This window comes from Schistocerca cancellata, chromosome 1 (genome assembly GCF_023864275.1).
Source record: "Schistocerca cancellata isolate TAMUIC-IGC-003103 chromosome 1, iqSchCanc2.1, whole genome shotgun sequence".
Classification (NCBI taxonomy): Eukaryota; Metazoa; Arthropoda; class Insecta; order Orthoptera; family Acrididae; genus Schistocerca; species Schistocerca cancellata.
In genome coordinates, this window is record NC_064626.1 from 504,133,672 (window position 1) to 504,159,095 (window position 25,424).

The 25,424-nt window shown below is 38.4% G+C and overlaps 1 protein-coding gene across 3 annotated transcripts in view; it reads left to right on the forward strand.

Moving 5' to 3' along the window:
• LOC126178163 (DNA ligase 1) overlaps positions 1-25,424 on the forward strand; it is a 132,442-nt gene that overhangs the window by 98,607 nt on the left and 8,411 nt on the right. For all 3 annotated transcript variants that reach the window (XM_049924512.1, XM_049924511.1, XM_049924510.1), the window contains 4 exons: positions 183-406; positions 1,560-1,688; positions 1,822-1,961; positions 19,081-19,282. In XM_049924512.1, coding sequence (XP_049780469.1) covers positions 183-406; positions 1,560-1,688; positions 1,822-1,961; positions 19,081-19,282 — 695 coding nt within the window. The remainder of the gene's footprint in view (positions 1-182; positions 407-1,559; positions 1,689-1,821; positions 1,962-19,080; positions 19,283-25,424) is intronic.

The following is a 25,424-nucleotide window of genomic DNA, read 5'->3' on the forward strand; positions in this document are numbered from 1 at the left end:
TTGAGAAAATTGTCACTGAAGCGCAACATCATCGGGCACCACTCAATGAATGTAAGGACAAGAGGCTGTAATGAAAGATCAGTACAGAGGACTGGAGGGGCAGTGACTGTGCCTAGAGTATTTACAGCCATACCACCAAGTAAATTATTACATTCCTTAAACATTTTCACTTTTAATTTCAGGAATTGAATTAGGAGTTGCAGAAACAACATTGATGAAAGCAATAGCCCAGAGTACTGGCCGCACTCTAGCCCAAATCAAAACTGATGCTGCTGCTTCTGGTGACTTAGGTATTGTAGCAGAACAAAGCCGAAGCAACCAGCGTATGATGTTCCAGCCTGCCAGACTTACAGTACGAGGAGTATTTGAAAAGTTGAAAGACATTGCGCAGATGTCCGGTCAAGCGGTATGAAAAGCCTTATAAAGTTATTTGCTGATGTTTTGATGTTTATAAATGTAATATAACTGATCAGTTGAGTAATTGATTCATTCATCCATTCAACATTTTCTGTAGACCATATTGTGTGGGAGAGCCTTCAGGGCTATAGTGAGTCGTGGCATGCATCAACATAGTGAAGCAACATCAGTTACTGTTAAGCTACTTTTACGATTTGTTATTGCTCTGGCCAAATTTAACGTTAGTAACTTAAAGAGAAAGTTGCTATGTTGAAAAAAAGTAGGCCCAGGTGGAAGACCTGCCCGAGTCACCCACACAGCATATAAATGTCCTAGCCCTGTTGCAGGCTTATCCGATCCCATGAGAGGAAGGGTCACTTGTGAAAGGAACCATGTCATATACCAGCTCTGCTGCAATTCCAGCTCAGAATTTTATATGCTCATGACCACCAACCATCCGTCTGTCAGAATGAATGGCCACTGTAAAACTGGTCAAGAGCAGAGTTGATCATCCAGTGGTGGAACATGTTGCACAAAACATGTTAGAGTTCAGTGGCTGTTTCACATGTTGGTCCCCCCTCCTCCGAGCACCACCTTTTTCACCCCCACAGACAGGAGTTATCCTTGGAACGAATTTTTTGCTCCAATAATCTTCTGCCATCAGCCTCCATGAACCCGCTGTGTCCACACCTTCATATGCAACAGTCTCACTTGTCACTCTCTCCCAATCCACTCTACATCATCATCATCATCATCATCATCATCATGAACTCAGCAGCTCCAGTACCTGTGTGTCACATTCCTATCTTACACACTTGCCACCTCTCTCGTAACTGTCAGCTACCCTTCTGTAGCCCTCCTGCTTCCTGCTCTGAATTCAAGTAGTTCTGGCCCTGAGAGTCAAAGACCTGACATGGTTTCCTCAGTATTGATCCTAACTTGTTCTTGGCTGTTTGGTTTCATGTGCACGATTGAAATATGAAAGTTTTGTGGTTTTCATATTTTTGCTTGGGATAAATGGTCTACTATGGAGTTGGATGTATGCCATGAATATTGTTGATGTAGTACTGTCATTGACTGAATTTTGTACAGTGTAGAAGAGAATGTGTGTGTGTTTACATAAGTGAGGTTCCATTAATATCTTTGCTTCTTTTCTGTTTAAGGCCATGAGCAAGAAGGTTGACAAGATCCAGTCAATGTTTGTGGCTTGCCGGCAGTGTGAAGCTCGTTATCTCATTCGTTCCTTGGCTGGTAAACTACGCATTGGATTGGCGGAGCAGTCAGTTCTCCAGGTAAAATGTTTTGCATTGCTCACTGTATTTGAAACTTGTCCTTCTACATTTATCATATTCTTTCTGACTCTGCGTTTTGGTTACTCATTCCTTTACTCCAGAGGTGTGACTCACTGTCATTGTATTTTCGTAGGCTTTGGCACAGGCCTGTGTTCTGACACCACCTGGACAATCCTTCCCACCTGAAGTGATTAATGCTGCAAAAAATATGTCATCTCAGACATTCAAGAATCGCCTGGATGAAGAAGCATCGATTATTAAAACCACTTATTGGTAAGTAGCCAAATTAGACATTCACGTGTAAAATTGTCCCTGATGGCAGCAGCATTAAATGCTCATTAAAATTTAAAGAATGTGGCTTCAGTCTGTTCTTATTATCAAACTGATTTGTGTGTAAAGCAGCTGCGCTGAGACTTACATATATACCAAGTGCAGCTTAGGAAACAATATTTGGACAGAAAAGTGTTGTTGGGTTGTAACAGTTCTGGTTTCCAAATTTCTGGTGATATGAGAATACGACCATGTGACCTAGCTGTCCAGTTATGATTAGAGGCACCTGTTTGTGGTGAAAATTTTTGCCTGATTTCGTCATATTTAAAAAGTTATTTCGGTATATTTTTCACTAGGTTTTTTTTTTTTTTTTATTGTTCCGTCAATAACTTAGCTAAATTTTATTTCCACTTATCAGCAGTAAAAGGTAAAGGAAATACATTTATGGCACATTTGCAGTGAAAAATCTTTTATTTTACATAAATTGAAAAAGCATAAAAATTATAAATCTTATTAAAACACAAATACCAAGTCATGAAAGTTTGGAAAACATTTATCCTGTCCTACTCTATGTATACAACACACAAGTCTGTCTGAGAAAGACAAGGATACCATGACTTCCATATTACTGGGAGTCAGAGCTGTTCTCCTGTCAGACATTATATTGCAATATCTAGAAAATGACCTCTCACTATCAACATTACTGACTGGGATCCACAAAGCCTTCAGTGCAGCTTCCACAAAAAAAGTCCATACTCTGCTTTCAGGGAAAGAAGAATACCAATCACATCAACATCTTTACTTTCTCTACAAGAACTAACTACTAAATCCCTAAACAATGTGTATAGTACAAGAAATTCTGACATTGGAAGTTCTTGTAGAATGCGAATTTTCTTTATCAGCTGAGAGATTTCAGCACTATCTAAATTGCCTTTTATTATGTTTCTCGGAGCAAAAAATTTACCTATAGAAGAAATGACAATTTTTCCTGTATCACACTCCATCAAGTGGTTTAGTTTTGTAAGACTTGCTCTACATACAGACTAGAAGAGTGATGTTAACTGTGCTTGCATATGCTCTGACAGTTTAAGAAGTTTTTCTGTGGTTGTCTAGGGGGGGGGGGGGGGGGGGGGGATGCATCCCCTAGTAACTGAAAGCTCTATGCAAGGTCACCAAGCTTAGACTGCAGAAGATGAATTAACAGTATCTTGGAGCCCTCTAATGTCAGCAGCAAATTGCAACATTTTGAGCAGTGCTCAACAAGAAAAATAGCTAGGCATTGAAGTTTTTCTGCTTCAGCAGAAGTCAAAGCTTTAAAATAATTGACAGCTACACTCTCATCTTCAACAGTTTTAACAAATTCTACTATGTCACAGAGATATTCTCCAAGGTAATCGACAATTTCAAACCACGAGTTCGTCCTGGTGATGACAGGAATAGGAAAAAGTTTAGCTTTTGTGGGTACATCTACATATTTCTGAGCTAAGAACTGAATGTATGCATGCTTTCTCTTTCCGGTATTAAGGAAGATCTGTTTTGCCTGCAAAACACAATGGTTTAAGTCACAAAGTTCCACAGCCCACACATTGCCAACCAAATTTCATTTATGAGCCCAGCATTGTGTGTGTACTAACACTTCTGAAACTAAAACCCTAACTGCATTTATACACTTACCCATATAATGGGCTGAATCTGAAGTTATAGAAACTACATTTCTGTACTGAATTTCAAGTTTCTGTATTACACTCATAATTGCTTGCGCACATTCTGTAGCATTTGCATTAACTTTCACTCCCCCAACAAATAATTTCTGAACTGCACCATCGCCACAACTAAGTACTTTTATCAGAACCACGAACACACACAGCCCTTTTCTGTCTGTCGTTTCATCACAAAGAATTGAAACTCTTTCGTATTTCACAGCTTCTTTTAATCTTTCCTTTTCCTCTGTGAAGATTCGAAGTATGTAACCTTCCCGTAGTCTTCCAGCTGAGGGTAAGTCTCCAGCACCCTAAAAATGTCAATAGAACTGCTATTGGAGTACTATGTAATGAATTAAATTACCACATTACCCAATCATAAGACTTTTTTTAAGTGGGTGCTCGAGGAAAAATTATTTTTAATATAGGCGTATTCTCACCAACAAAAGTTATTGGCTATCGAGATTACCTAATCTTTGCTGCGATTAGCAGACGGTAAATTAATTATTACACAAACCTGGTATGTATTTGCTCATCCATTCTCTCAGCTTTGGATAATCAACTTTTTCCATCGGAATGTTAGCCTCAATGAAAGCTTGAGTAGTCGATAAAATGAATTCTTCTTTATCATTTTTCGCTCGTTTTGCCGCTGCAGTGAATTCCGTGAGCGTATCTTGTTTTTTTATACCAGTAGTTGTTAGCGCCTTCTCTTTGTTCTTCTTATGGGAAGAACTGTTGTTAATGTGTTTCAGGCACGTGTCCTTCCTCTGCCATATTGCAGTATTTGCACATAAGTATCTTCCTACTTTTGTCGAAAACATAAAATCCTTCTGACGAAAATTTCTTTTCTCGGTCGAAAACTGTAACTACCATATTAGTCATCTGTAACACGAAAACAAAACACAAAATACTACACTCAATGCACCGGCGATCCACAATGATTTTCAACACGCAATACTGAATACACCACCAGAACAATGTAGAAAGTCTTTGGAATACTCGATATATTATATATATCGAAACTGTGTAAATCGATATCCGGATTGTATTACCATAACTCCTAGCGAATATCTGCGGTTAAGTTCAAATGATGAGATTTTGCAGTTTTGTCAATTATTTCGCGATTTGGCTTAAAAGTAAATAGTTTCGCGTTTTCAGCAAAATATGTAAAATTTCGTGAAAATTTCGCAATTTCACACTTTGTGAAAAACAGGTGCCTCTAGTTACGATACATTTTAGGCACATGTCACTATATATCTGGCAAATGCCACAACTGCTTGAATGTCTAGTTACACAATTGTTGTTGTTGTTGTTGTTGTTGTGGTCCTCAATCCTGAGACTGGTTTGATGCAGCTCTCCATGCTACCCTATCCTGTGCAAGTTTCTTCATCTCCCAGTACCTACTGCAACCTACGTCCTTCTGAATCTGCTTAGTGTATTCATCTCTTGGTCTCCCTCTACGATTTTTACCCTCCACGCTGCCTTCCAATGCTAAATTTGTGATTCTTTGATGCCTCAGAACATGTCCTACCAACCGGTCCCTTCTTCTTGTCAAGTTGTGCCACAAACTCCTCCTCTCCCCAATTAGTTATGTGATGTACCCATCTAATCTTCAGCATTCTTCTGTAGCACCACATTTCGAAAGCTTCTATTCTCTTCCTGTCCAAACTATTAATGTCCATGTTTCATTTCCATACATGGCTACACTCCATACAAATACTTTCAGAAACGACTTCCTGACACTTAAATCTATACTCGATTTTAACAAATTTCTCTTCTTCAGAAACGCTTTCCTTGCCATTGCCAGTCTACATTTTATATCTTCTCTACTTCGACCATCATCAGTTATTTTGCTCCCCAGATAGCAAAACTCCTTTACTACTTTAAGTGTCTCATTTCCTAATCTAATTCCCTCAGCATCACCCGACTTAATTCGACTACATTCCATTATCCTAGTTTTGCTTTTGTTGATGTTCATCTTATATCCTCCTTTCAAGCCACTGTCCATTCCGTTCAACTGCTCTTCCAAGTTCTTTGCTGTCTCTGACAGAATTACAATGTTATCGGCGAACCTCAACATTTTTATTTCTTCTCCATGGACTTTAATACCTACTCCGAATTTTTATTTTGTTTCCTTTACTGCTTGCTCAATATACAGATTGAATAACATCAGGGAGAAGCTACAACCCTGTCTCACTCCCTTCCCAACCACTGCTTCCCTTGCATGCCCCTCAACTCTTATAACTGCCATCTGGTTTCTGTACAAATTGTAAATAGCCTTTTGTTCCCTGTATTTTACCCCTGCCACCTTTAGAATTTGAAACAGAGTATTCCAGTCAACCTTGTCAAAAGCTTTCTCTAAGTCTACAAATGCTAGAAACGTAGGTTTGCCTATCCTTAATCTTTCTTCTAAGATAAGTCGTAAGGTCAGGACTGCCTCACGTGTTCCAATATTTCTACGGAATCGAAGCTGATCTTCCCTGAGGTCGGCTTCTACTAGTTTTTCCATTCGTCTGTAAAGAATTCGCGTTAGTATTTTGCAGCTGTGACTTATTAAACTGATAGTTCGGTAATTTTCACGTGTGTCAACACCTGCTTTCTTTGGGATTGGAATTATTATATTCTTCTTGAAGTCTGTGGGTACTTCGCCTCTCTCGTACATCTTGCTCACCAAATGGTAGAGTTTTGTCAGGACTGGCTCTCCCAAGGCCGTCAGTAGTTCTAATGGAGTGTTGTCTACTCCTGGGGCCTTGTTTTGGCTCAGGTCTTTCAGTGCTCTGTCAAACTCTTCACACAGTATCGTATCTCTCATTTCATCTTCATCCACATTCTCTTCCATTTCTATAATATTGTCCTCAAGTACATCGCCCTTGTATAGACACTCTATATACTCCTTCCACCTTTCTGCTTTCCCTTCTTTGGTTAGGACTGGGTTTCCATTTTGAGCTCTTGATATTCATGCAAGTGGTTCTCTTTCCCCCAAAGGTCTCTTTAATTTTTGCTGTAGGCAGTATCTATCTTACCCCTAGTGAGATAAGCCTCTACATCCTTACATTTGTCCTCTAGCCATCCCTGCTTAGCTATTTTGCACTTCCTGTCAATCTCATTTTTGAGACATTTATATTCCTTTTTGCCTGCTTCACTTACTGCATTTTTGTATTTTTCCTTTCATCAATTAAATTCAGTATCTCTTCTGTTACCCAAGGATTTCTACTAGCCCTCGTCTTTTTACCTACTTGATCCTCTGCTGCCTTCACTATTTCATTCCTCAAAGCTGCCCATTCTTCTTCTACTGTATTTCTTTCCCCCATTCCTGTCAATTGTTCCCTTATGCTCTCACTGAAACTCTGCACAACCTCTGGTTTCGTCAGTTTATCCAGGTCCCATCTCCTTAAATTCCCACCTTTTTGCAGTTTCTTCAATTTTAGTCTGCAGTTCATAACCAATAGATTGTGGTCAGAGTCCACATCTGCCCCTGGATTGTCTTACAATTTAAAACGTGGTTCTTAAATCTCTGTCTTATCATTATATAATCTATCTGATCCCTTTTGTATCTCCAGGGTTTTTCCATGTATATAACCTTCTTTTATGATTCTTGAACCAAGTGTTAGCTATGATTAAGTTATGCTCTGTGCAAAATTCTAACAGACGCCTTCCTCTTTCATTTCTTATCCCCAATCCATATTCACCTACTATGTTTCCTTCTCTCCCTTTTCCTACTCTCGAATTCCAGTCACCCATGACTATTAAATTTTCGTCTCCCTTCACTATCTGAATAATTTCTTTGATTTCATCATACATTTCTTCAATTTCTTCGTCATCTGCAGAGCTACCGTATTTACTCGAATCTAAGCCGCACTTTTTTTCCAGTTTTCGTAATCCAAAAAACTGCCTGCGGCTTAGAATCGAGTGCAAAGCAAGCGGAAGTTATGAAAAATGTTGGTACGTGCCGCCACAACTAACTTCTGCCGTCGAATATATGTAGCGCTATGCAGGCATGCGTTGTAGGCACAAAGATAAATGCTGGCGCCAAAACCTCTGCGTCAGTAAATAAATTAAAAAAAAAAAAGTGGAAGACGAGCTTATTTTCTCCGCCGCGAGTTTCGACCACTGCATTTTCATACACTATCCAACGAAGTAAATACAAATTCCGTATTGTTCATTTTCGAATGTAGCACAATTTCAGTGTATTACGAAAATCTGACTGGCAAGACTGTTTGGGATGTTTGTCAATATGGCCAACTCTACGTTCTGAATTTTTTCCTATCTGAGAAGAGATGGTTGCTAATAGGAACCTGATGAAATATGAATCACATACAGTATTCTCTTCACCATAAGAATAATACGAATATAAACATTTTGCCATGTATTCTTTCGTGTTTGCTGCTATCTCATTTAAATCCTGTCTGCCTAATAAACTACGAAACTAGAGTGAGACAACAGCAAACGCGGAAGAGTATACGTATCGCGTCATGTTTATATTCGTATTATTCTTACAGTCAGAAAGGAAGCACGGCAAGTGACTAGATTTTTAAATCTAAGATGACTCTAATTTCTGTGCAGAATTTGATGTAATAAAGAAGCGGCCGCAAAGATTTTCAAACGGAGAAAAATTTTCGCCTAACTCTCGTTCAGAACATGTTCTATCATACGCAGTCTATTATTTGATTCTTGTTGATCATTGTAAAAGAAAGCAGCAGTGTAAGTAACAACAAATAGCAGTCTCTTACCATTGTTTCGCTAATGAGACGATTCCTCTTTTTTATTTATTTATTTATTTTATTTATTTTTTTTTTTTTTAATTGTACGCGGCGGTAGTGCGTACAAAAGCAAGCCATGCCGCGTGTCGCGACAGGCCGTAAACACGCACTATCAGAATGCGACAAACAATGCATGACACAGTGCAGTAATGCATTTTCAGCTTTAAGAGTGACACAAACACCTATAACAAAGAAAACGGCATTTATCAGATCAAAGCAAAATAAGCAATCGATTCAAACCAGACGAAGCACGAGAAAAAGGAAGGGTGCCCATATAAATACGGACGGAGCGCCTGACGCATAGCAATGGCTACGTGGTAAAGCTTAACTGCTAAGCTTACGACGCGAACCAAACTACAGAAGCTGTATCGTCATTCATTCGACCTAAATTGTGTCTCATATTACAATGGACCAACTTCGTTTCGATTTGGAGGTGCGGCCTAAAACTTTTCTCTCCCCTTGAATTTCGAGTCTCAAATTTCAGGTGCGGCTTAGATTCGGGAAATTTTTTTTCCTTTATTTCGAGTCCCATTTTTCAGGTGCGGCTTAGATTCGAGTGCGGCTTAGATTCGAGTGCGGCTTAGATTCGAGTAAATACGGTAGTTGGCATATAAACTTATACTACTGTAGTAGGCGTGGGCTTCGTGTCTATCATGGCTACAATAATGCGTTCACTATGCTGTTTGCAGTAGCTTACCCGCACTCCTATTTTTTTTATTCATTATTAAACCTACTCCTGCATTGCCCCTATTTGATTTTGTATTTATAACCCTTTATTCACCTGACCAAAAGTCTTGTTCCTCCTGCCACCGAACTTCACTAATTACCACTATATCTAACTTTAACCTATCCATTTCCCTTTTTAAATTTCTAAGCTACCTGCTTGATTACGGGATCTGACATTCCACGCTCCGATCCGTAGAATGCCAGTTTTCTTTCTCCTGATAACAATGCCCTCTTGAGTAGTCCCTGCCTGGAGATCCGAATGGGGTACTGTTTTACCTCCGGAATATTTTACCCAAGAGGACGCCATCATCATTTAACCGTACAGTAAAGCTGCATGCCCTCGGGAAAAATTGTGGCTGTAGTTTCCCCTTGCTTTCAGCCGTTCGCAGTACCAGCACAGCAAGGCTGTTTTGGTTAGTGTTACAAGGCCAGATCAGTCAATCATCCAGACCGTTGCCCCTGCAACTACTGAAAAGGCTGCTGCCCCTCTTCAGGAACCACACGTTTGTCTGGCCTCTCAACAGATACCCCTCCGTTGTGGTTGCACCTACTGTACGGCCATCTGTATCGCTGAGGCACGCAAGCCTCCCCACCAGTGGCAAGGTCCATGGTTCATGGAGGGAGGACAATTGTTGTAAACAAAACAAATGTAACTCTGCATTAAGTTCCTAAAAATATTTCTATCTTATGGTGATAAACACACACATCTGATTTGTAAGAGAACTTGAAACCAGTTCTCATTTTGTCTGAAGCAGGTATAATGAAAAAGTGTGTCCTGTCAACAGTTTTATCAAAAGGCGTTTTAATAGAGCAGTGAAAATAATCGCTGCTTGAAAATACACTGATGCACCAAAGAAACTGGTATAGGCATGCATACTCTAATACAGAGATATGTAACCAGGCAGAATACGGCGCTGCAGTCGGCAACACCTATATAAGACAAGTCTCTGGTGCAGTTGTTAGGTCGGCAGATTATATAAATGAGTTTGTACATGGCGTTATAGTTGGCACACAAGCAATGACACACAGCATCTCCAGGGTGATGAAGTGGTGATTTCCCGTATGTCCATTTCACGAGTGTACAGTGAATATCAGGAATCGGGTAAAAAAAAATCAGGTGTTCGACATTGCTGGGGCCGGAAAAAGATCCTGCAAGAACAGGACCAATGACGATCGAAGAGAATTGTTCAGTGTGACAGAAGTGTAACCCGTTCACAAATTGCAGCAGATTTCAATGCTGGGCCAGCAACAGGTGTCAGCGTGTGAACCATCGAACGAAACATCATCGGTATGAGCTCTCAGAGCCGAAGGCCCACTCGTGTACCCTTGATAAATGCACGACACAGTGTTTTACGATTCGCCTGGGCCCATGAACACCGACATTGGACTATTGATGACTGGAAACATGTTGCATGGTCGGACAAGTCTAGTTTCAAATTGTATTGAGCGGATGGACATGCATGGGTATGGAGACAACCACATGAAACCATATGTCCTGTATGTCAGCAGGGGACTGTTCAAGCTGGTATAAGATCTGTAATGATGTGGGATTGTGCAGTTGGAGTGATGCAGGACCCCTAATATGTCTAGATATGACTGTGACAGGTGACATGTATGTAAGCATCATGTCTGATCACCTGCATCCATTCACATCCATCGTGCATTCTGACGGACTTGGGCAACTCCATCAGGGCAATGTGACACCCCACATGTCCAGAATTGCTACTGAGTTGCTCCAGGAACACTCCTCTGAGTCTAAATACTCCTGCTGGCCACCAAACTCCCCAGACATGAACATTATTTAGCACATCTGGGATGCTTTGCAATGTGCTGTCCAGAAGAGATCTCCACCCCCTCGTACTCTACGGATTTATGGAAAGCGCTGCAGGATTCATGTTGTCAATTCCTTCCAGCACTACTTTAGATATTGGTTGAGTCCATGCCACGTGGCACTACTGTGTGCTCACAGGGCTGTACACGATATTAGGTAGGTGTACCAGTTTCTTTGGTTCCTCAGTGTATGTGTGTTAAAAAGATATTTTAAGTAACATTATTGTTAGCTAAAGGCCAGATTCAGACTTAAATACATAGATGGTAATTTTAAATAGTGTCCCTCACAAAATGCCAGTTATTATTGGTATGGAATCACTATTTATTGCAGTTTGATTGAAGTTGGGCACAAGAAGACAAAACGAGGACGGTATTTAAAAATTCTAAGTAACTGCATATACCACAAAACCTGAAACTAAAAATAATATATTTGTATATGTTATTCAGTTAATTTGTTTGCATATTGGTAGTTTTCAGAAATAAAATTTTGTAGTGAAGAATCATCATGCAGAATAAAAGTTTTAAAGTTGCTGTGTTAATAATTTAGTGTGTCTCTTGTTAAACAAATGGTGGTGTCAGAACCATGTCTTATGTACAATTGATATTCAAATTAAATACTGTGTAAACTTAGGTTGTGAGGTAAGGCTATTCCAGTTTGCTGAAGTTAGTCAGTTATTGATCGTACACATGCAGTCCAGCTTTTAACAACTGTATGGAAAAGACAGACTGCTACTCATCACACACAAAATTTCAAGCTTTCGCAACCCACTGTTGCTTCATCAGGAAAGAGGGAAGGAGAGGAAAGACGAAAGGATATGGGTTTTAAGGGAGAGGATAAGGAGTCATTCCAATCCCGGGAGCAGAAAGGACTTACCTTGGGGGGAAAAAAGGACAGGTATACACTCACGTGCGCGCACACACACACATATCCATCTACACATACACAGACACAAGTAGGCCTTTACATATATAGTAAAAATATGAGGAGGATAGATTGCTACTCACCTTAAAGGTCACACTTTCAGTTGCAGACAGGCAGAACGAAGAGACACCAGCTGGCCAGAGTGGCTGGAGATAGTGCTTGTGTGTGTGTGCTTGTGTGTGTGTGTGTGTGTGTGTGTGTGTGTGTGTGTGTGTGTGTATTCTTTCCTGAAAAAAGCTTTTGCCAAAACTGAAGTGTGTAACATCTATTCTTTGTGCCTGTCTGCAACTCAGTGTGTCATCTTTACTGTGAGTAGCAGTCTATCCTTTTCATAATGTGAGTAGCACTCTGTCCTTTTCATAACTGTTGATATTCCACCTTGGTCTTTCCATTGTTTAACACCCCCTCGATGTGAGCAGTGATCTGTCCTTTCCATATTGTTGTCAGTCCATCCTGGACTTTCCATTGCTCAATCAATCTTTTATGCATTTAGGCCACTGTTCTAAAGAAAACGAAGAAAAATCCTTTCTGAAATGTCCCACTCTGAGAATTATGTATCATTTGACTCAAATGTCTGCACCGCATTGTAATGATAGCATGTCTTCGTGACACTTGGCATGTCACTTTTGTATCCTACGCGAAGTTCTGCAAGCAGTTACAAAGACAGTAGTGGTAGATGACATCAACCATACCATCCGTTCCTGTTAACATCAAGGTACAGTCACTGCCATACATATGTTAATGTTCCCTTGATTTGAAGTTTATCTTTGAAATTATTGGAGTTTTTAGCAGAAACACCACATTCCTTTCAGTATTCCTTGATCTTGTAATCCTATATAATTATGGGTACCTCCAAAGAGGTCATTATGTGCGTTGTGGAAGGATACATCTGCTGGCACCAGGTGAAGTGCTAAAACACATGCAGCAGAATTAAGGGTTGCTGTGCATTGCAGTGGTCTCGTCTGTCGTCCAGCTAATGTTTACATCATGATCTCTTGCCTATCTATTGACAATGACTCCACATTGTGTGATTTTCTCCTGGGTTTTGTTACCTACTGATGACATTTGTCTGTACCTAATGGAAGACTATTCAATCACCATTCAACTGACCATTGTGTTTTCAGTGATCAAACTGACAGCATATGGATGGACCGAGAGCATAGTTTGTATTTAAATCTTCCCCAGTAAAACATACAAAAAGTGTTCTGTAGCACGGATGTGAGAGTTATTCAATAAACATTCAGATTGTTGTAATGGCCATGGAGGTATTCATCTCCAGAAGTCTTGCTCTGAGTATATGTAGAATAGTCAGGAATTACCACTCTTTGTGATTTAAATGTAAATAAGTTTTGCTTACAATAGCAGAATCACTGTTTTCCATTGTTGCATTAAAGAAAGTTTTGTGATATAAACAATTTTGTTTGAAATTTCTTCTCAAGTCATACTATCAGAGATTGCAAATAGAAGGCAATATGTGTAGTTGCAGGATGCTACTGCAGACCAATCAAAAATGTGAAGATATCATCCATAACAAAGTGATGTGATGTGGCATAGAAACAAAATGCTGGTGTTGTATTTTGTTGGATGCAGTGCTGAATGACTTCTTGATCATCCTGATTAAGGTTTCTATGAACTGTCGAATCATTCCATGAAGATGTTTGGATGACTTACTTTGTCAAAACTTAGCACATTAGGGCATCACTGACAAATTTTTAGAAAAACAAAAAAGGAACAGCTTAAAAAAATTGAATGACTATTGTTTTCAAAAATATTTCCCTTTAACATCAGTACATTTTCTCATTTGATGAAATCGGTCACCTCTTCATGAGGCATTTGAGAAACCAAGTTTTTATTATGTTCCACTGCTTCCTCTTATGATGAAAAAGTGAATGCATGCATTTTATCTGTAATTTTTGAAAACCAAGAGAAATCAGTGCTCTATGGTGAAGTGCCTGTGGCGCTGACCTTTAGTACATCCAGATACCCAGTTGTTAGTTTTGCTGTGTGTGATGATGCATTGTTGTGATGAATTTCTTTATTTTCTTTTTGCCTCTAAACCTTTTTCAAAAATTAACGCAGTAAACATCATTTGTGTTCGAAACATGGTAACAGTATCTCCTAATGCTATTGTAATATTAAGGGCAGTTTGTGAAACAAAATTCTAGCAACTATCTTCTTACCAGCACTGTGAATTCATCGAATTCTTACAGGTGTAAATTCTGTTCAAAAGACCCATTGAGCCAATTGACTTCAGAATCATAATGTTGAATCAGTGATCCATCATTAATGATATTACAAACCAAATTTGAAGTGCTGCATTGGAATTCTTCCATAGTTCTTCTGCACCAATCAATGCATTGTTGTATTTGTTCAGGAGTCAGATCTTGTGAAATCCATTGACAGCAAAGTTTCCTCAACTGAAACTGTTGACGTAAAATGTTTTGGTTTTGACTCAAATCAATGCCCAGAGTCATCCATATAAATTCATAAGATGTCTGTTGATCTTCTTCAAGCGTTGCTCGAACATTGGTAATATTTTTATCAGTAACAGCAGTTCCTTGGCATCCTTCAAGAAATTAATCACCAAGAAAAAACTTCCCTCTTTTGAATTCGCTGTACTGATTAAGAATCGTTATTTGAGATGGAGGTTCTTTGCCAGATACATTTCTAAGCCAATCTTCACATTGTGTAGGCATTGATGACAATTCATAACCATATGAAATTATACCCTGGAGACGTTTTGCAGTCATATTCACTGTTTAGTGCTCACAGAATCTTTAAATGATGGTAATTAACAGACTATTAGAGCAAATGGAATGAAAACTCACCAAACGTCCAAAAACAGTTCCCATCAATAACAAAATTTAATTTGTTTTTAAAACAATGTCATTGTAAAAATTTCCAGTATCTTCCTTCAATCAGTCTGTTATGGCCTCACCATCAGTGGAACATCAAACGCAAACACTATAGAACAAAATAGCATTTATAAATTACAGGATGAACACTTCTTCATTAGTGAAGGTGACACCATTCGTATTAAGAGTTTTCTCATAATGGCAGTTGTATAGATTATTTCAGAAACATAACAATTGAAGATTATTACATACTATTACTTTAAAATTAATACATTTTAAAATAAACAATTCTAAGTCCTTTCCATGATATCCAATTTTTATAACACCGCGTAAGGTACAGAATGTTTTGCAAGGATCTAAAATGTAAATAAAAGTCTAAAGCAGAATTAATAGCTGTCCTGTGTAAAAATTTGAAATTTGTAACATTCTTAAGTATAGTCCATTAACTCTAAAGGACTCAAAATGTGATGGGCAAAGTTTCAAATCAGCGTGCACTTCATAGCAGAGTAAAAATTTGTTTTGGAGAAATTGAGTTATTAGATACATCCATTGGAACAACAATTAAAAGTCTAGGATTCAGTTAGTTGTAGAAACATGCATATTGTCCAGTAGCCAAGCCTTCCACAAATCCAGAATTATTGCAGATCTGCTTGGCATACACAGGTCCTCATTTCAGAGTTTAATTGTAAGCAAAAGAAGAATTCCTTCATCATTTTGTCTTGTGGTAAACATAAAATCAGTTGTAGTTGTATTACTAGCGACAGGTAAATTTCGAGTAATGAGTAATTTTTACTGACATAATATGAAATGTGCACTTCTTGCTGAAATAGTTATTTAATTTTTACATTGGGTCTTGATTTTGTTGTCAAGTCTGAGATATGTATATAAACTGAAAATGACTGTTCATTTCCTATTTAAAAAACTGTTTCGTAGGTGTGGCGTCAGCAGGTAACAACTTAAACTACCAAAGTCAACTTTTCTGACCCTTTCATACAACAAATTGTAGGGTAAATGTTGCATTCTGGAGAGATCTTTTGTGTGGTGCATGTTTTCCTAGTATGCATGTATAAATAAAAGATCCACCAAATACGGTACTTAAGCATTGCAAACACATAAATCAACAGGGCATCTCGTTTTCCTCAGACTATCGTCACTTCACAAAATATTAAAAATATTTTTGAGTAGGGTAAATACAGCGATAAACATTTTCAGTGTTCTCTTCTACTGCCAGAAACGTGTTTGTGTAATGCCATGTGTTCTGTGCTATGATTGGTTGCTATTTACACTTAAGACTTATGAAAATATGTGGTTTAATCGATATGCAGGACTAAATCTCTCTCTAAAAGACGTGATTTTTGGTTCGGTTTGCTGTGCAGAAGTTTCAGGAAATACAATGTCAGTGGCTAAAACTGTAACATCTGCTTCAAGTTAAAATGATTTGAAATGAGTGCATTGTTATGGGAAAAATATTTTAAATGATGGAACTTGCAAACGTTTGAAAAACATTAGGTGGTATGACAGAACTGAAGGAAACAGTGAAAGCCATTGCATTGCAGCTTCAAACTAGCCTGACAACTTCTAAGTCTGTGTTCACAGCAGTAGGTCGTTTCAATTATAGGGTAGTAATTGTGAAGTCTGTTGATGATGGTATGGCAAAGAGCTTGTTACATATACATGGAATGACAGGTCTCTGTGGTGTAGATACTCTGAAGAGATACAGATCCTTTCCGAATTTAGTGAAATAGCAAGTTTTCATGCCAGTGGAAAATATGCCCTTTGTCAAATATCTGCTGTTGTAATAAAGACAGTTTGGTTTTCATGTTCAAATATACGTTTCAAGCAGTAGTTTCGCTCAGAAAGCATTCTCGTAATTTGAGATCTGTATTTGAAGACAATATACTGTCAGCACTTTAATACAGTGTGTTCCATTTATCATTCCCATTCCAAATAACTTATGTGTCTGAGGGGGGGGGGGGGGGAGGTGTATCAAGCAGATGTTGTTTAGCTACAAGAAGACATTAGCCAACAAGATTGTTTTCAGAATGAGATTTTCACTCTGCAGCGGAGTGTGCGCTGATATGAAACTTTCTGGCAGATTAAAACTGTGTGCCGGACCGAGTTTCGAACTTGGTCCCGAGTTCGAGTCTCAGTCTGGCACACAGGTTTAATCCGCCAGGAAATTTCAGGATTGTTTTTCTTGCAAATTGGATACAGAACAAATAAACAGCAGTATGTAATTTCTTAAGTATCACCCTGTATTTTTTATTCAGTAATCCACTTCCTCTCCTCAAGACCTACACTGGAACATATCACTGTGTTCCAATCACATGAATGTGCTGTTATTAAAAATGCAACATAAAACTGACATTGACTCTCGTGTACCACTTCAGAGTGCAGGTACCCTGCGTAATGTAACTCATCAACTTGCTAGAGTTAACAATAAGTAAAACAATAATATTTTCTTATTTATGAGACGGGTTATGTAGGTCAGTAGTGTAGTACTTTCCAACATTATGAAATGAACAGTAAAGGAAGTCCTTGATTAAAAACTACATATTCATAACTTCACTTTTATTATGGTTTATGGTAGGCGTAATGCTATTCAGGCAGAGCAGCTGTACAGAGAGTGATATCCTGGCAAGACCCTACATCTACATCTATACTCCACATGCCACTGTACAGTGCATGGCAAAGGATATCACATACCACTGCTAATCTCCTCTCCTGTTCCACCTTCAAATAGAGCAAGGGAAAGACGAGCTCTGTATTAGCACAATTTTTTCGCATCTTATCTTCATTGACCTTAGGTAAAATGTATGTTTGTGGCAGTATAATCGATCTGCAGTTGGCCTCAAATGATGGTTCTCTAAACTTCTATAATAGCGCCACGCGAAGAGAGATATAGTTTTCCTTCCGGGGATTCTAATTTGAGCTCACAAGCATATCCTTAATACTTGCATGCTGATGGAACCTATTGGTAACAAATCTGAATTGCTTTTATGTCTTCATTTGATCTGACATGGTGGGAATTCCAAACACTAGAGCACTATTCAACAGTAGGTTGCAGAAGCATTCTGCATGCCGTCTCCTTTATAGATGAGCTACACTTTCGCAAAATCCTCCCAATAAAACTTAGTTGAGCAGTCGCTTTCCCAACTACCATCCTGATGTGCTCTTACCATTTCACATCATTTAGTAACATTGCACCTAGATATTCAGTTGCTGTGACTGTGTCAAGTAGTACACTACTAGCACTGTATTCAAACATTACAAAATTATTTCTCCAAATCATCTGCATTCATTTTTTTAAATCTTTCATCCCACGAACTAGAAATTCTATCCTCATCTTCATTGGTGTACATTGTACTCACACAAACTTTCAACTGAATACACTTTACTGAATGATCGGAGTACATTTTCTTTCTGTCCATTTATTTACTGTCAACTCCAGAAAGTGTGTTATGTTACCCCATGTACTTTCACTTTGTGCTAGTACAAGAGAGCGAAACTCAGTTAACATTTTTAATGTCATTTATATGTGAATAGTACACTGTGATGCATTCGAATGAGCCTTGTGATGTCAATAATTACAATTGATAGGTATATATTTGTTTTTGACATAAGATTGAAAAACAGTGAAATATAACAAAAATAAAAGAGAACATAACTGAAAAATAAGCCATCAGAAAATAAAATAAAATTGGCAAAAAATAATCTGAAATGGCTAAAAATTAAAACGGTGTTTTCCTGATCGTAAGTAGAACTGGTGAGAAGTTGGAGTACCAATGCTTCACTGTCTTTCATAGAAGAGATCATATTCTTTTTTCATCAGAGTGATAAAAACTACTTTGTAGAAAACATCTGTTAAATCTGAAAATTTTCATGTGTCTGGGTTGTTTCTTTCACTTGATGAGTTTCAAATAATTCCTTACGACAATGCTTATACAACATGAAGTAATGATAAGGTGCCACTAATTAAATGTACAAATCATTTCGTAGGATCTGTTTGCAGTTCCTATTCATGATATCAACAAGATTAAATAAATAAGGTCTTTTAAATGCCGTGTATAAAGTAAGTAAGTAAGTGTGAAAAGGTTAAATGTTACTGTTGTGGCATTGGTGGGAGCCCAACTACCTATAATAAGGTTAAGAAACGGGAGTTGTTTTCATTTTTCAGTTTGCATTGCAAATATTATTAAGTAGTCAAACTGTAATCTACAAAGAGGAAAGTTTGTTTTTACATAACACGAAAGCTATGAGTATGAATACTTTTTCTTTTGTTTTCATTTTGTTATAAAATTTCATTTCAAATAAACTTTTTAATTTCAGTGAATGTCCAAACTATGACAAAATCGTACCAGTACTCTTAAAAGAAGGTGTGAAGGCTCTGCCAGATCATTGCCACATCACTCCTGGGGTGCCTCTGAAGCCCATGCTTGCTCAGCCAACGAAAGGAGTTCAAGAGGTTCTGCAGCGTTTTGAAGGCCTTAAATTTACATGTGAATGGAAATATGATGGAGAACGTGCACAGGTATTTACATTTTTTGTAAGAAGGAAAGAAAATATTTAATCAGCTATTGTAAACAGTAATTCAGTTTCACTTTACCCTAAATATTCCTTAAAATTTGGTAGACAGTAACATCCCTTTTTATTTTCCTCTTTTAGTGCTTTAAATTGCAAATAAAATCAAACTGTAATTTAGCACTTTTGTTTGTTAGTTTTGTTTCATTTTCTTGCCACAAACAGTTACAGTTATGTATTTAGTATCATACCAAGTGATTTTTTCATCAACACTAATTTAATGACACAGCATAAACAGTAATGAGCCAGTTATGGGCTGAAACAGCCTTAAATACTCGAAACCATGAACATACAATAATTCAGTAAAGGTCATAATGTTAAAGTCCATAACACAACTAGTAATTTATCACGAGCACAAGTTTCAACACTCCAGAAGAATCCACCGATTAAGTTCACAAAAAGTGTAAGAGACCAGTGTAGTTACAAGGCTCCAAAGTAAATGAGAGCACTATAGAATAGTGTGTCAAAAGTTGTTGCCAAGAGAAGAGCTACAGCATATTGACACAACTAGGTCACTCGAATGTGGAATACGTGGGCATTGTCTCAAGTGGCAAATGTTTCCATTGGTTCAGGAGAATGGTTGCAATAACAGAAGTGTTTCTGCTTGAAAAGTTCAGATGCAGCATTTGATCATACAGGATGAATAACAATTGAGAACCTCCTACAATGGAGTTTGAAGAGGAGGAGGAGCTTTGGGGAAAAGAAGAGGGGGGGGGGGGGTTCTGGAAAGTTAATCAAGTAGTATTGCTTTCCAGCCTGTCCTAGTCTGATTTTTCTGTTATTCACTGTTGTTGTTGATAGAATTTGTCCTCAGGATGTCTACCTGCAATTTTTTCTTTATTTTTATTATTATTTAGAAAATTCGAAATGGTGTAGAATTTTCTAACGGGATAACTGCAGATACAGGCACATGTGCACACACAATATGTTGTGGAATATGTCACTGACAGGGTGTAAAATTATCTGCTCATAAACAGTGAGTGGACAGAGTTTTGATGACTGACTTGACTTATTTATTCATTGCACAAAAATTCCATTCATTGATTGTTATAAGGACCCTGTATCTGTTGCCTCGGACTACTGGTTCTGAAGTCTTTCCGTATGTTCAGTGACAGCCAGTAACTGCTGAGGACTATGGTTAGTATAGCACTTTAGTGCTTGAAGCTAGTACGTAGCCTATTGTCATAAATTGTTGTTTTGGAATAAGAGGTAACATCTGTTTATGCTGTCTATCCTAAGTTTTGATTGAATTAAGGTAAAGCAGGTGGTTTGTGAACAGCAGGCTTTGCTCCACTCTGTAGTTATAATCAGACAAAACCATCCTGTTCACCTTAGACATAACATAGGCAATTTACAGTGCAGCAACAAAATATTTAGGTTTGGCTTATTTAAAAAAGAGTTTAAAGGATAGGATGGTAAAAAATATTGGCAACTGGTTTTTCTTGGTGGGTACATCATGAACTGCATGACAACCAGTGCATTGCCTACAGTTTAAAAAAAAAAAAAAAAAAAAAAAAAAAAATAGCTCTCTGGTTAATAGGATGAAATTTTCAGGCACTGCAGACATTATATGTGGAGTCTGTTTAAAAAATTCCAGAACATTTGTAATTTTGCACCAGTGGTGTGTTAGAGCAAAATTCGGTTGGTATCCTTGCACATGCCTGTGTTTAATTTGTAATTGCCAGGAGTTTCATTGTTGTATTTCTGTAAGTTTTTGTTCAGTGCTGTATTGAGTAGAATATCATATCACACAGTTTGTGAATTCTAGGTGGCAGAGTTACAGAGCAACATGTCTGCATTAAATTTTGCATGAAACTAGAAGAACACCTTTTACAGGTCTCTGAACGCAGGAAGCATACAGTGATGAGTGATTAATCCTTACACGTGTTACAAATGGTTCAAACAGTTTTCAAATCACCCTCGTTCAGAATCTGCGACATCTATCGATGATGAAATTGTACTTGCCAGTCTAAGAGTGGCTGTTCGAGAGATTGCAAAATCTAACATTTCAGTTGGATAATATCATGAAATACTCACACAGCATCTGGGAATGCATCATGTTGCCACCAAGTTTGTCCCACAGTGAGTTAAGCCCAGAAAGACATTCACCTTGCAATCAGTGAAGAGCTTTTGGATCACACAAATGGGAACAAGATGTTCCTTAAGAGAACTGTAACTGGTAATGAGACATGGGTTTATGGTTCTGATATCGAGACAAAGGTTCAATCTTCACAATGGGGTGGGAAAGATTCTCCAAGACTAAATAAAAGCTCGTCAGGTCAGGTCAAATGTCAAAGCCATGCTGATAGTTTTCTTTGGCTTTGAATGATTAGTTCATCATGGATTTGTGCCACAGGGACAAACTGGCAGCTTGTGGTACTATCGGGATGTGTTGCGAAGCCTGCAAGAAAATGTGAGAAGGAAACCCCCTAAAATGTGGCTAGACAATTCATGGCTTTTCCTTCACGATAACACACCCAAACATTCATCATTGCACAAAATCGAAATCACTGTGCTGCCTCATCCTCCATACTCTCCATATCTGGCCCCTAGGTGTTTTTTTTTCTTTCCCCTCCAAAGTTGAAAACCCATTGAAAGGGCAAAGATTTGCAACAGTAGATGAGATAAGAGAAAATTCTCAGACCTCAGACGCACTTCATGCGATCCAGCAAGAATCATACAAAAACTGCTTCCGGAAGTGGAAACTACTTTGGGGCCAAAACTTCCTGGCAGATTGAAACAATGTGCCAGACCGAGACTCGAACTCGGGACCTTTGCCTTTTGCGGGCAAGTGCTCTACCACCTGAGCTACCTAAGCATGCCTCACACTCCATCCTCACAGCCTTGCTTTTGCCAGTATGTCGTCTCCTACCTTCCAAACTTCACAGAAGCTCTCCTGTGAACATTCTAGGCATTGGGACCGGTTATCAATTGTGGAGGAGAGTATTTCAAAAGCGACCATGCTCAATAAGTAAAAGGTAAGCATAGAAAAATTTTGTGTACAAGTTCTGGAATTTTTTGAACAGACCTCGTATGTTTTCTCTGTAATGTTATCACATTTCTGTGAAGATTAGGAAAGCTGCTATGACAGAGGTGCTGGTTTACATTGTGATTGTAGTAGGTGCAAACTGTGGCGATTGACTAGTGTTTGTCGTGCGTAACTTCCACAGGGACAAAAGTTTTGAAGAGCATTGAATGAGACAAAGAGTTGGTTTGGTTAATACAGGTATGATTTGATCTACAATGTTCTGCTCTCAGGACACACAAGATCGGAAGACTTGAGACTGTTATATATGTACAAATCCCTGGAGACCTAAATATTTTTCCTTAAATTGGAGTTTTGCATAGATACACAGGACTGACAAAGAATCATAATTCAAGTATGTACAGGTGATGCAAGAGCTATTTAATTACAAACTCCGCGCGCGCGCGCGCACACACACACACACACACACACACACACACACACACACACACACACACACACACACACACACACACATTTATTAAAAAAAGAAAAGAAAGAAGAAAGAAAGAAAGAAAAAAGAAAAGAAAATCAGCAGAGTTATTTGTTTTGTCCATCCAGCATACTGTAGTGACAGAAGTTGTTGCTCCAGTTGGTTGATGTTTTGTTAGAATTGATTCATCTAGATTAAAAGAAGAAAAGTAGCTCCTGGCAGTATCAGTACCTCACACAGCAGCTGCGAAACTCTGTTCAGTGGCCTCCTCCTCCTCCTCCTCCTCCTCCTCCTCCTCCTCTTCTTAGTTATAGTCGCCACCACCTACTACTATATAATGTTCGTTCACTAGCATTTCACACATCTCTCACACATTCATCTTGGACGTGGAAGTCAGAATGTTGTCATCATAAGCAATAAAATCCAGGAATGTCACATTATCAGGGACATCTGTGATCCTTTTCCATCCTTCTTTAGGAGGAATATTGTCTTCAACAGCAACTAACATACCATGACCGGCCTTTGTGAAGCAGTTTAACATAGTCTGTTGTGTTACACAATTCCAGGTAATAATAAACAAATGCATAGCCTGCAGAATGTAGAATCTCAATACTTTATTCCTTTCAAGGAATGTAATTGACTTCAGGACAACTGCTACTTTGTATCTGGCTTTATCAAAATCTATTAAAGGGTGTATACGCCCCAGGAATTTTTTCATCTAGGAAATACCTGGGATTATTCTAGGATTCTGGGAATTTTTTGCCACTTTAGTTTTATGTTAAATTCCATGATTATTGCTGGTAAGAACTGATACTGTGACAAATAATATGACTTTAGCCCGTACAATCAGAATAATACTGCTGCAGTAAAACATAACCGAGAGAACAACAACAAAATAAAACTTCAGTTGCAAAGAACAACAAATCACAGTGCACATACAACCATGTACCTACAGTAAAATGTGTTAGAGGCTTGCCGCACGGGATAAGCCGAGCGGTCTAAGGTGCTGCAGTCATGGACTGTGGGGCTGATACCGTCGGAGGTTCGAGTCCTCCCTCGGGCATGGGTGTGCGTGTTTGTTCTTAGGATAATGTAGGTTATGTAGTGTGTAAGCTTAGGGACTGATGACCTTAGCAGTTAAGTCCCATAGGATTTCACACAAATTTTGTTAGAGGCTTGAAGAGAAAGTACCAACAAACTGCATTCGATGAGCACGGTGTCCCAACTGTTTACATTTCTAGTAGGTCACGGTAAAATAGTACGAATAGTGGTTTGAGAAGCGTTACTTTCACAGTAAATTTCCTTTTATGCGAGATGAATTATGCTATTTGTAAGAACGTGTGATGACTTTCTTAAGTCATTGAGCGTTTGACTCTTTCAAAACTTAACACACGAGAATCAACCACTTCGAAAAAATTCATTCCTAGCAAACCAGCTATTTCTGCCGTCATTTAAAGTTTTGCTGGCACATTTGTGTTTGATTTGTCTTAAAGGCAACAGGTACTAAAAAAGATCAGTCTTCAAGGTTAGTTTTTCATATTTATTGTAATACCTTCATAGGTTACAAATTATACACTAACAATGGCAAAAAGTGTAATTATACTTAAAGTTCAATGTGAATTCTTGAGCAAGTTCACACTTAATCGTCTTTCCTATGGGAAAGTCGAAGTGCACGATGGAACATGTATTCAGCCAGGTAACCCACAAAATGTTCGGTGCACATCAGTGAAATATACAATCATGCTTGTCAAAAACATTCTGCTGCTGCATCTTAAGCTGTGCTCTTAGGATCCTGTTTAACCACACGCTCGGAAAAAACAGCAAACCTTTTTTGAGGGCCAATACTATATGCGAAAGCTTAGCTTTTCTTAATGAAAAATACATCTGGTAGTTGTATTCCATGAAGCAAGAATACATAATATCATGCCATATTTTTCTGAATTCGAAGTTTAATGCCAGGCATCTCGGAGAACTAGTATGCCCTCTGTTTCCATATCATAGCATGGGCATCGCACTTCTTAAATGTTGGTGTTCTGTGTTCAGAAACTACCGTACTGTATTTGCTAAACTTCCAAATCCCCCCCCTCGTGAGTGCCAGGAAGTTCTATGCCAGTGTATGAAACCATTGCCATTCAAATTACTGGTATGTTTTGCAGCTGCAAAGGAAAATATATTGTCAATTAACATGAAAAAATGTAATTTCGTCCAGGGTGTTGTGTATTTTCATTGGGAAAAAGTGCATTTTCAACCTGAAAAAGCTGTATTTTTAACTGTGAAATTCAGGCATTATTTTTTCTTTTCCATATTTACATTCTGTAATGTGCCCAGGTCTGGAGCATGTAGATGACTTCTGCAGTTCAGTGGAGTTTTTGTGTTTGCAAACACATGGGAGATTTAAATATCCCCTCCATCTGCCACTTATTTACATACTATAGTGCTGCCTTTCTTTTTTTACTTTTTCTCCCTTGTCAGACTATGTCTGCGCAGGAAGTAAATTGTAAAACAAGCCATTTGAACCTGTGTTAAAAGCTTCTCTGGACTCAACCCTGTATTAATTATGGCAATGTAATGTTCTTCAAATGATTTACGCTTCCTTTGTCCACAGCTTCACTCTCCCCATCTGCACTGTGAAAT